The sequence below is a fragment of the Chelonia mydas genome, chromosome 1 (assembly GCF_015237465.2).
Source record: "Chelonia mydas isolate rCheMyd1 chromosome 1, rCheMyd1.pri.v2, whole genome shotgun sequence".
Classification (NCBI taxonomy): domain Eukaryota; kingdom Metazoa; phylum Chordata; order Testudines; family Cheloniidae; genus Chelonia; species Chelonia mydas.
The window spans coordinates 286,100,854-286,113,669 of record NC_057849.1 but is presented as its reverse complement, the minus strand read 5'-3'; the positions used below and the strand labels follow the sequence as shown (position 1 = coordinate 286,113,669).

General features: G+C 40.7%; 1 protein-coding gene across 2 annotated transcripts in view; it reads left to right on the top strand.

The window, feature by feature from the left end:
* LEMD3 (LEM domain containing 3) overlaps window positions 1-12,816 on the top strand; it is an 82,394-nt gene that overhangs the window by 54,067 nt on the left and 15,511 nt on the right. For both annotated transcript variants that reach the window (XM_043548350.1, XM_007069730.4), the window contains exons 4-7: window positions 5,092-5,159; window positions 8,112-8,191; window positions 8,271-8,416; window positions 11,586-11,687. In XM_043548350.1, the coding sequence (XP_043404285.1) occupies window positions 5,092-5,159; window positions 8,112-8,191; window positions 8,271-8,416; window positions 11,586-11,687 (396 nt within the window). The remainder of the gene's footprint in view (window positions 1-5,091; window positions 5,160-8,111; window positions 8,192-8,270; window positions 8,417-11,585; window positions 11,688-12,816) is intronic.

Here is a 12,816-nt window from a genome sequence, read left to right as displayed (position 1 = left end):
ATCTAAAGGTTCTGTTTCTACCCAAAGATGATCCAAATGGATTTTGGGGTGTGTTATAGCTTGTTACAGTGCTACATTCCACCTCCTGCTGGCATGTCAGCTCACTCGATTAGATCAGTCTACATCTGTGGCTCTACTTAAAGCTGTCGTGGTATCTGAGATCTGCAGAGCTGCTACATGGTCTTCGGCACATACCTTTTCCAGGCATCATGCCTTAGTTGATGCCTCTAGATCTGATGTGGCAATTGGCAGTGCAGTTCTTTCTGCTATGCCAGATTTGATTTTGAAGCCCCCAAGCAGTATCCCCATAAGGAGAGGGAGTCACCTGAAGTGAAGTACCCACAGGGACACTATTTGAAGTAGAAAGAAGTTATTCACCCTGTGCAGTAATGGTAGTTCAAGATGTCTGTGCCTATGGGTGCTCCAATACCCACTCTCCTTCTCCTTGGCATTGGAGAGGAAACAGAGTATGATTCACCCACAGAGCCTGATATAGCCATGGTGCAGGGCACAAGGATGTCAGCAGCGCATGCGCAGGCTGAACTCAAACTGCTAATGAAAATCTACGATCATAGAGTCACACATCTCAAAGAACTGCACAGGGTGAGTAACCTCTTTTATTCATAGTGTAAATCAGAGGTGGGCAAACTATGGCCCGCGGGCCACATCCAGCCCATGGGACCATCCTACTCAGCCCCTGAGCTCCTGGATGGGGAGGCTAGGCCCCCCCGCAGCTATGCTGCTGCTTGGGCAGTGTGGCTTGCGCCCGCCAGCCTCCCAGGCTTTCCAATAAGCCTGTCCTGCCGCTGGCATGGTAAGGGGATGGGGGGCAGGGAGGGTTGGGTAAAGGGCAGGAGATCCCGGGGGGCAGTCAGGGGACAGGGGGCGGTTGGATGGGGTGGAGGTTTGGGGCGGGGGCACAGTCAGGAGACAGGGAGCAGGGGGGATCCCGGGGGGGGGCAGTTAGGAATGGGGGTCCTGGGAGGGGGAAGTTGGGACAAAGAGTTGGGGGGGGTTGGATGGGGCGGCGGGTTCTGAGGGGGACAGTCAGGGGGCGGGAAATAGGAGGGGGTGGGGGCCAGGCTGTTTGTGGCGGTACAGCCTTCCCTACCCGGCCCTCCATACCGTTTCGCAACCCCAATGTGGCCCTCGGGCCAAAAAGTTTGCCACCCCTGGTGTAAATCATCTGTTATAAGTTAACTACCATCTTTCTGTACAGGTACTGCACATCCCATTGTTCGTTGATCAAGAATATTGAATCAAAACTTTCAGTAGTTTCATCCTACTTCAATTCAACTTGATAGAAAAACTCCACTTGATTTCAGGTGGTGTGGGATCAGACACTATACAAGAAGTATCTTTCTTAAAAACCATATCCCCACTTCTTCTCCGCCAGCCACCAGTCAAAAGAGAAGAAGCCTGTAAGACATTGATAGCTTAGTGCTTAAAACACAAATTGCAAAGGCTTACAAAATCAGAGATGCAACTTCTAAATCTATAAAAGTGTATTCAGTCAAATCATTGGCTACACCAGTCTGAAAAAGGTCTGTCTTCACATAAATATTTCTTATTCAGATCATGATTGTGCTCTGGACATCACTGCTGTTTAAAATTCACAACAGAGTTGGCAGACATGGTGCTATGTCTTTCTGGAATTATTTGGTTGTAGTATTTGACTGCTAACCTGACCCACTGAGAAATTGTTTGAGCACTGTTCGTTCAAACAACAATTGTATTCAGCTACTCCATTTAAATTTAAATTCTAGTTTTACCTTAAATGGTGTGTGTCTGTGTGTGTGTGTAAAAAATTAAATAGCTAACATTTCTTAGCTTTGTTACCACTTTGGGGTTTTCCATTCTGGAAAGGATTTTAGGGGGTGGAGTCTGTTCTTGGGTCAGTGAGTGTTTCGGGTTGGCTTCCCTATCTGGAGAGAGTAAACTTGCAGACATGAATACTAGCAGAAAAAAATAATTTTATTAGGTAAGGTGAAGGGAGAAAAATGCTTTCATGGGGTTGCAATTGCCCAGCAGTTCTCTGCAAAGATCAATTCAAGGGCGGATGGAGGTCAGAGATAGTCTTTTCTTCTCTTCCCGTGTGACCCCACATTGTGTATGTCAATAAACTACAAAAAGAACAGGAATACTTGTGGCACCTTAGAGACTAGCAATTTTATTAGCGCATAAGCCTGCAGCCCACTTCATCGGATGCATAGAATGGAACATATAGTAAGAAGGAAGATATATACACACACACACACATATACAGAGAAGGTGGAAGTTGCCATACAAACTGTAAGAGGCTAATTAATGAAGATGAGCTATTATCAGCAGGAGAAAAAAACTTTTGTAGTGATGATCAAGATGGCCCACTTAGACAATTGACAAGAAGGTGTGAGGATACTTAACTTAGGCAAATAGATTCAATATGTGTAATGACCCAGCCACTCTCAGTCTCTATTCAAACCCAAGTTAATGGTATCTAGTTTGCATAGTTGACTTCTGGGTACTCTTCTGGCTCTGTCAATCTGTTTTTTCACTTCAGCAGGTGGTTATTGTAGTTTAAAGAAATGCTTTGATAGAGATCTTGTAGATGTTTGTCTCAGTCTGAGGGATTGGAGCAAATGCGGTTGTATCTTTCCATCCCACCATCAATCTCAGCCTAGACCAATCCACACAAATGGTCCATTTTCTGGACACTACTGTGCTAATAAGCGACGGTCACATAAACACCACCCTATACCGGAAACCTACTGACTGCTATACTTACCTACATGCCTCCAGCTTCCATCCAGGACACACCACACGATCCATTGTCTACAGCCAAGCTCTAAGATACAACCGCATTTGCTCCAATCCCTCAGACGGAGACAAACATCTACAAGATCTCTATCAAGCATTCTTAAAACTACAGTAACCACCTGTTGAAGTGAAAAAACAGATTGACAGAGCCAGAAGAGTACCCAGAAGTCACCTACTACAGGACAGGCCCAACAAAGAAAATAACAGAACGCCACTAGTTGTCACCTTCAGCCCTCAACTAAAACCTCTCCAGCGCATCATCAAAGATTTACAACCTATCCTGAAAAACGATCTCTCACAGATCTTGGGAAACAGGCCAGTTCTTGCTTACAGACAACCCACCAACTTGAAGCAAATACTCTCCAGCAACCACACAACAAAAACACTAACCCAGAAACCTATCCTTGCAACAAAGCCCGATGCCAACTCTGTCCACATATTTATTCAAGTGACACCATCATAGGACCTAATCACATTAGCCATGCCATCAGGGGCTCGTTCACCTGCACATCTACCAATGTGATATATGCCATCATGTGCCAGCAATGCCCCTCTGCCATGTACATTGGCCAAACCGGACAGTCTCTACGCAAAAGAATACAAAACAAATCTGACATCAGGAATCATAACATTCAAAAACCAGTAGGAGAACACTTCAACCTCTCTGGCCACTCAGTAAGGGATTTAAGAGTGGCAATTTTGCAACAGAAATGCTTCAAAAACAGACTCCAACGAGAAACTGCTGAGCTTGAATTAATATGCAAACTAGATACCATTAACTTGAGTTTGAGTAGAGACTGGGAGTGGCTGGGTCATTACACATATTGAATCTGTTTCCCTAAGTTAAGTATCCTCACACCTTCTTGTCAACTGTCTAAATGGGCCATCTTGATCATCACCACAAAAGTTTTTTTCTTCTGCTGATAATAGCTCATCTTCATTAATTAGCCTCTTACCGTTTGTATGGCAACTTCCACCTTCTCTGTATGTATATATATATCTTCTTACTATATGTTCCATTCTATGCATCTGATGAAGTGGGCTGTATCCCATGAAAGCTTTATGCTCTAATAAATTTGTTTATCTCTAAGGTGCCACAAGTACTCCTGTTCTTTTTGTGGATACAGACTAACACGGCTGCTACTCTGAAACCTGTCAATAAACTACAGTTTCTCTGGATGATCAAGGAGGTGCATTTAATCTAGAAGTCTAGTTCTGGTCAAGCCTACTAATAGAATGATGGTGATGTAATTCTTGAAGCTTTCCAGACTGACTCGGGTCTGCAAGGTCTTACGACTTTCTGTTTGCACACGTCTATTATAAGGAGATAAAATAGAAAGTTTCGAATACCATTAGGTCTGTTCAAAAAGCTGGTGTGCCTTCACACATTGATTCCCCCCCCCCCCCCCCCCTTTAAGTTTGACTCGCATTCATTTTATGATGACAGGGGCATGTGTGTAAAACGCACTCTGCATTTCTGGTGGTTCTAGATACTTCTATTTACTAATTTTTTTTTAAGGTGCGCTTATATAAGAAATTTGTAAGACCAATGTGGTGGTAAGTTATTACACAAAAATGTGTTCAGAGTAAATGGGAAATCTGCTTTTACTTTACATTGGTTTGCATGTAAAGTAACCATTTTTTATCTTTAAAATATAAAACTGTATGGTATGTATGTGTATACTTCCTAGCCTTTTTCAGTGCACTGAATTTACTTCATGTACTAGATTCATTTTAGGAAGGGAAATTTATAGAAACTTATGACTCTCACAATTTTGAAAGAAAAAGCCAGGAAAAATTAATTCATATATGCAAGAAGTTTCCCAGTAATTAGGCACAAAATGGAGGATTATCCAATTATTTAAGGCATCCTTTTGGGGCAGGGTTTGGAGGTGGACCAAGTGTTCACCCTTAACTGAATCAGTAATTCTTTTGTTTTGCCTCAGTCTTAATGTTTTTTTTAATAAAGTTCTGTAAACAACCTTTTATTTCACTTCTAGTTCTTAAAGGTTTTTAAAAACGTGCTTCTGCTCTTGTTTTTTGTTTCGTACCTGAAGTTCTAATCATATTTGTAGCATCACAGTTGATAGTTGTGGCAATCAGATGTTTGGGGGGGGGGAAAGCATCCAGAAGTCTCTCTCCCACGTTCTTATTTTAAATACTTAGCGCCTCCAACTATTCTCTGCTTGTGTAGATTGCATTAACTGTGTAAATTTGCACTTGTGGGCTTTTTAGTTTATATAACAAAGTAATAAATAGATTAAAATTTTTAAAAAAATTTAATTTTACCAGGAGATCATGACTGTGGCAACTCTATTCAGAGAAACCTTTCCGTCCAGGAGACAGCTGCATATTTAAAAGTAAGCGATTGGAAAAGATATTTTTTCATTAGTTTTATCTGTTAAGGTTTGCACAAATTAACATTACCATTTGTATTTAAAAAGCTGTTTTCACATGCAGTGTAGCAGTATAATTAAAATTTAACTACTTATTGCATATCTTTTTTGTATTTCACTGGAAATGAACATATCTTTCACACACAGCCCTTATGGTTTTTATTTTTGGGGGAAAGGGAAAAGACTGTTTTATTAAACTGCAAAATTTCTTCTGTGAATGTGAGTGTAAATGTAGAAAGTAAAGGTGCTTGTTATATCCTTTAACCTTTTCCTGTTTCATGAAATGAGCCAGAACACCCTAGATGTCGTATATAGAATCTTAAGAGAACATAGATTTTAAAACTGAATGGAGACGTTGTTTTATAAGCACAAATTTTGCTGTAAGCTTGTGAATTACAAAAGTGTAAAAGGACAGGTCAGAATTCAGTAGACAGTAGCATTTTGCTATTCTGTGTCTTCATGCTGTTTTCAGTTGCGTGGACGCAGAGAAGAAGCAAGAATGATCCTCTTTTCAGTGAGAGAGGATGGTCTCTAAGGATATGGCTACACTTGCAGATGTAGAGCACTTTGAGTTAAACCAGCCTTCGTAGCGTGCAGTAGGGAAAGCACTGCAGTCTGTCCACTCTGACAGCTTCAAGTGCACTGACATGGCCACATTTGTGGCACTTGTAGCGGCATTGGGAGCGGTGCATTATGGGCAGCTATCCGAGCATGCAGTTGACTGCAACGTGCTTTTCAAATGGGGGGTGGGGTGGAGTGTGATAGGGAGTGTGTTGTGTGTATGTGGGGGGGGGAGAGAGTGGGTTTTTGGGGGCTGAAAGCATGTCAGCGTGCTGTCTTGTAAGTTCAGACAGCAGCAGACCTCCCACTCCTCCCCGCCTCTCTTTCTCACACACAGCATTTCACAGTAATGGCTTGCTTTGTCTCGGAGCTGGCTGTCAGAAACGGAGCTTTCAAAGGGCATATCTGTATTCCTAGGTGAGTTCAAAACAATGAGAGGAGTGGCCACTTGACTTTAGGGGATTATAGGATGTTTCCAGAGGCTGATCAGAGCGCAGTAATGCAACACTTCATTCACACTGACACCCCCCGGGCATTTCAGCCACTACGCAACAATCTTCTTTAATCTTCTTGCTGAGGTGGAGTACCAGGAGCGCACTCGACGTAGAGTCAGAGCACTCTACGTGCCTTGCCAGTGTGGACAGGGAGTGAGCTAGGGTGCCCGGGGCTGCTTTAATGCGCTATAACTCGCAAGCGTAGCCAGGCCCTAAGTTTACCATGTATACTAGCCAACAGCAGTAACAGCATGAGGCCCTTTGACAGGACTTAGAGGCAGTAGTCTCTTAGGAAACCCCACCTATATATGCATTCCCTAATAGATAAGGGGAAGAGCATAAGAGTAGAGCTGGTTGAGAAATGGAATAATTTTGTGAACATTTTTGCAAAAAAATCCAACCCTCTTTCTTTTGAAGTGTCAAATCTGTATTTTTCAACCACCTCCATGAGAGAGAGTTCATATCAAAGTGATGCATTTGGAACCTTCTGAAAGGAGAGTTTTGTCTCACTCTTCCTTTTGCTCCCAATTGGGGCAAAAATACTATTAAGTTGCTACTCATTTTAATCTCTTTTTTAAAACCAAACAATATGGTATTTGGAGGTTTTTTTTGTATTCTCATTTTAACAGCTAAACTAAATGTTGTTTACTTGGCAAAAATTACTTGTACTGTGAACAAAAGGACAATTTCAACAGCATCCCAAACATTAATGGGAAGGAGTGGAGGTGTTGCTGGTTGCACTTCTGAATAATGGGTGAAGACGGATAGCAACGTTCTGTATCTATTGGTATGCAGACCTGGGCGTAACCTTTTGAGGGGGCTATAGAAAAAGGTGTTAATAGTAAAGGTAAGAGATAAAATGCACAGTAGAGGATTTTAGCAGAGAGGAAGTAAAGGCATTTGTTATGGTGATAAGATTTCAAATCTGTAAATGTGAGAGGCTGTAAATTGGTATACAAATTTGTCATTTTTAAATACAAGTTTCATTTACTCTTAACTCTCCCAGCCTGTAACTGGAATATAAATATAACATCTGATGTGCAGCACTTCACTAATTGTGTGCAGTGACAGAATTTTAAAGCAATGCAACACATTCAGCACATTAGAATCTACTCAGTGCTTTCATTCTTGGTGCGAAAATAAGTTCACACATTAACTTTTGTCCTCTAATTTTAGGACAATTTATATCAGTCTGATCCTTAGGTGATAGAATAAGACTTACTGTAAAATCTTTTTTCAATTTACATTTTTCAGGAAAGTAGTCCTTAAACTGTGTTTCAGCTTCAGTCTGGTTGTGCAAAGGATATTTAAAGGTGAATTGTGGAGCTTACCTGCCAAAACGTAATGAAGGCTTTCTCCTACAACAGATGATGTGAAATGTTTTACAGTAGAAACATTAGTATGCTAGGAAAGGAAGGATTAATTAAAATTTTGATAGTATATTATGCATTTAAAATTTAATTAATCTTTTGTTGCAGTTTATCTTCTAGGATAAATTCTATATATAGGTTCATATCTAGTTTTGGTTTTAATTTTGCAGAATGCTGAGCTCCCCCTAGTGACTAAAAGGTAGACTATTGCTGAATGTTGTGATTCATGACTCCTTTAAAATTGAGAATGGCACACTTCTCAAATATCTCTCAATTCAAGGGATGTCATTCATTTTTAGTCCCAAAGTTACATATAATCTGCATATATTTGGTGTCCCTTTGTGTGCGTTGTCGAAACTTTATATGAAAAATAGTCAGTATTGGCTACTAATCCTTCTTATATGGTATTACATAAACCTATGTGTTAGGGTTACATTCTTTAATATACTAGAATAAATCAATCTTTTACTTCTACTACTTGTTTTTGACAGAGTTTAGGTCCAGAGTATGAAAAAGTACTTAACACAGCGCTACAATGGATCATGAGTAGGGGGGAAGATGTTGGCATAAAGTAAGTGATTTTATTTCATAGGCTTTTATTTTCACAATAAGTTAATTTAGCCCTAACACTGTTAAATGTTTTTAAATAGGTGTATTGGTAATGACCCCAGTGAGGAATTAAATAATGTAACTGATGTGAAATACCTGGAATCTACTAGACCACAGATGTCTTTCAGATGTCGTTTTCGCCGTGCATTTATTACTGTAACTCACAGATTATCAATATTGCTTTTGGGTAAGTTATTTAAATTCAGCCTATTAGTGGTTGTAATTTGCAATTAAGTGTGTGGGTGGGGACAGGGTCTAGCAATGTTTGCCTTCTAATTCTGTCTGTCATATTTCTTTGTCTGGAGTGAGTTGGCTCACACTTTAATTGAAGTAATAAATTGATATGACTTGATTGTAATATCTGAAGTTTTTGGTACAAGTCATATACAATTACTTTTATAAACATTTATAGGAAGGGGAAATTTTTTTTTATCCTTGGGGCACTGATTTGTTTAAACTTTTATGGACAGTAGTAATGAAAACTAACGAAAATAATATAACCTTTACAAAACATTCTGTGTAGGTGTTGATGGAGGAGGGGGGATGAGACTATCTACACGGAGAGGATAGAGTAGAAATTCCAGAGAACCTGTATATTTCTGTAGAAAGCACTGAAAATAAAACCTATCCTGTACAGTAGCACTTGTGTGAAGCTTGGTTAATTAAAGCTGTTACCTGTAGATCAGATATTCTTCAATCAACGCCCCAGTCGCAACCAGGTTTGACTTAGGGGTAGAAAATTAGGTCTTTAACTTTTATTTTTCTGTATGGCGCACCAGTCACTGACTCAAGGTGCGATGCAATGATTAATGCATAAATAATACAATCCCCTGTACAAACAAATTCACTGCCTAGTCAAGGTCATCTTAACTAAAATATATCCCACAATAGAATAACTACAAGCTCACTTATCAACCCATTGCATGCTCCTTATCAACAAATCTGGGCTACGACAGACTGATGCAGAACATGGGTTAGTGTAATGAATCATTAATAGAAAATGCCAGTCTGATGCCCTCCTGTTTAAACTGACAGGGCTCTTGCTCAGTTGTCACTGCTGATCTCATCAGGAGTAATTTTGCATGGAAAAGAGATTTTCTTAAGTAACTGAATCCCAGACTATATATGATTCAATAAGCCAAAATCAGAGCCTTGAACTCGGATGCAGACTACTAGGCACAATTTTAACATTTTTACTGTGAAATCCTGCTGAATGAGCAGCCCATAACATTCTCTGACTTGACTGTATTGAACTTTGGATGGTATTGCTAATAATAAATAGCCTCTCAGATCCTTTGCTGAAAAGGGATGGAACCAATCAAGAGCCATAGACTGGTTCCTGTGTGGACTGCACATGAATCAAAAAAGATCTCATGGTCAGTGTATCAAAAATGGGTGGAAGAACCAAAAGTATTTCCTTCAGCACTGTTTCTTCATTGCTAAGAGATCATCAACCAGTACAATGCCTGTCCCATACTAGAGTTAAGGGGAAGAGGAATCAAAACTCCAGAAACCATCAGAAATTACCATCCATGACCTTCTCACTAAACATTCCCCCAAAAATTTGATACCGATCAATAAGAAGATTGTCCACTTCAGGAGATGACTTCTTGAGCAGAGAATTCGCAATTTCATCATTGAGAATAGTGTGGCACCTTGTTTTCCTTTCTTTCTCTCCTGCCCCCTAGCTCCTTTATGCACATGGGAATGTTTGACAAGATTGTTAATGAACAGTAAGCTTAATTTCCTGTCTGATGAAGTTCAGTGGGGAAGAACCTGGGTCAAATTCTGAGTTGAACATGTTATGTACAATAACTAGAATACCAGACATTTCTGTCTGGAACTGAAGCAGAGAAGGACTTGCAGGCTTGGCAGAATTTGATTCCCCCCCCCGCCCCATTTTGATATTTGTCAATGTTTGTTTATTTTTAACAATTTTTTATTTTTACAGTCGCTGGAAATAAAGGGGGTAGTACGGTTGGGGTTAGGTGTAGGGCAGTGCTGCACTGGGGCTTCAGGGGGCTCCCAGCAATGGCAGCAGGGCTGCAGGGGATTCCTTGAATAGTTGAGGGCCCCAAGACACCAGAGCGCAAGGTGTGAGGGAGGCTACAGTCCTGGTGGAGCAGAGACCCCTGGCTGGGACCGCAAGGAGGATATCTTGGTTGCTGGGTGCTGCTGAACAGTTCCTTGTCTGGGGATGGCTCCCACACTCCTTGCCTGGTGAGTGAGTTAGCGGGGCCATGACAGCAGAGCTGCAGAGGGCTGCCTGCATGGCTGCAGAGCCAGTGATGCCTGTTCCCTGCAGGTGTAAGGTATGGGTAAGGCTGTGGTCCTGGCATGGCAGAACAGACCACTGGCCAGGACTGGGAGGAGGAGGAGGATGAGCCCCAGCTGCAGGGGAGGCCATCCCACTGCTGAATGGCTAGTGCCTGGGGATGGAGCCATTCAGCAGTGAGATGGCCTCCCTTGCTGCCTGGAACTCGTCATCCTGGCCAGGAGTCTCTGCTCTGCCCCATCAGGCCCTCAGGCTTCCCCACGCTTTGCGCCTGCAGGGATAGGCTGTTACCGGCTCACTGCAGCTCCACTGGCATGGGAGTGAGGGAGGTGGTCTGTGACAGTGGGGCTACAGAGGGCTCCCTGCTCTGCTGCAGTACCAGGGACACCTGATCCATATAGGCACAAACTGTGGAGGCTGCACTCCTGCTAAGCCTAAAGATTTGTCACCTCTTTGGAGATACAAAGTTAGGATCAGAATGATTTTCAGCTGTAGAAATACATGCAATACTTCACAGCAAGGAACACTACTGAGTTGAAGCAGTCCAAGTTTATGAGAAATGAGACTTTCCCATTTACAAACATCCTGCCTCTACTCCCAAACGCTTGCCTGTAGCCAACAGGTAGAGTCCAAAAGCTGCAAAGCGTGTGCTTTTTAAAGTTCCACAGGCTGTCAAACTGAAGGTTTAGAGGGGATATTGGCTTATGTGAAACCTTACTATTTTCATCTGTCAAGATAATCCAAATTGTATTGTACTTCATCTCAGGGAAAATTAAATGGTCTTTAGTTTACCAAAAATAATAGCAAAATGTGATGCTCAGCAGAGGGAAACTGTCCTTTTGGTGATATCAGTGAAGTATTTTTTTAAAAAATCTAATAACCCATTTCTTATTCAGCCTCCAAACTAGCTTCTATGCTCCTTTGTTGCAAAAATGCAAAACATTAACAGTAACGTGTAGTATGTACTTCTGATACGTCAAGGCTTTTGCTGAATTTAACGCACCAGCTAGTATGTGGTGCACATTTAAGAATAGCTAAAGTTCTAAGTATATCTAAAAGAATATTATGAATTTTAATGCAGGTATAGGGATGGTTTGGGGAGTCTTGCACTACATGAAATATCGCTGGACAAAAGAGGAAGAGGAGACCAGGCAGATGTATGATATGGTTGTAAAGATTATAGGTATGAATTTTTTAAATATACAACAAACACTGGTTTAGAAAACCTGTACACATTTTCAAAATACTGATCCTTTCTGTATCAAGTCAAATGCTCATCTTCTGATTTTGTGTTTACTCTCTCCCACATCTTCTGTTGCGAGTGCATTTCCTTCCCTTGTTTCATTATTAGCTCAGTATTTTAGGCATAATACCTGTTCTGTATCCAGAAGTGCTAAACCACTTTAGCCTGTGCTTTAAACCCAAGCAAACCATTGGCATAAGGTGTTCGATTTATGAATACTATACGTTCTTGCAATCCTGAAGATTTGTGGTATTACCTTAAATATAGCATAGTCAAAGTTATGCTAACTGAATAATCTATTCTTAAAAATGGAAATAGGGAAGGGTAGTGGATGGGTTATATAATGGTGACACAATGCTCTCCACATCCAATTTATTCTTGTAATTAAGCTAGATCTGGCCAACTTTCCTTTTAAAACTGATAAATTCAGTACTAAAGTAATCTTCAGTGGCTGTATACCAGTGAAAGAAGCCTTTTAACAGATCATTCCAAAACTAGACCAAATTTTATTTACTGAAATTGAATATCCAGATTAACCCCTAAATATTAATTTACTACTTTTGAGGGACAGTATATACACGCAGTGTTGTTACTTGTTTAGGACAGTAGCTTCACTTTAAAACTGTCTTGATTTAGGACTTCCTGTTAACTACAGTGGTTGATCCAAATTCGAACGGGGTTGAAGGGCAAATATAATTATATATGATATACAATATTAATGTCCATATAACTCTACCACAATCATTTGTTTTAAAAATAACTTTGTTGGGGAGGGGATAGAGTAACGTTCTATTCTTTAAAAAAAAACAAAACAAAAAGCCCCACTTCTGTCTAAAACTTTTTTTACATATAGTTAAAAATAACACTCAAGATTATTAAAACTCAGAACTGATTTATAGAGAATACCACCCCCCCCCTTTATTCCAGGCTTATTTTTTTTTACATTTGACAGCACTTTGTATACAGTCAGTTTTGCTGTTTTCCCTGTATATTCAGTTTCCCTGATTTGTCTTCCTTAGAGCTTTTTAAAAACCAAAAAGGCACGAAAGCTTATGCTCAAATACATTTG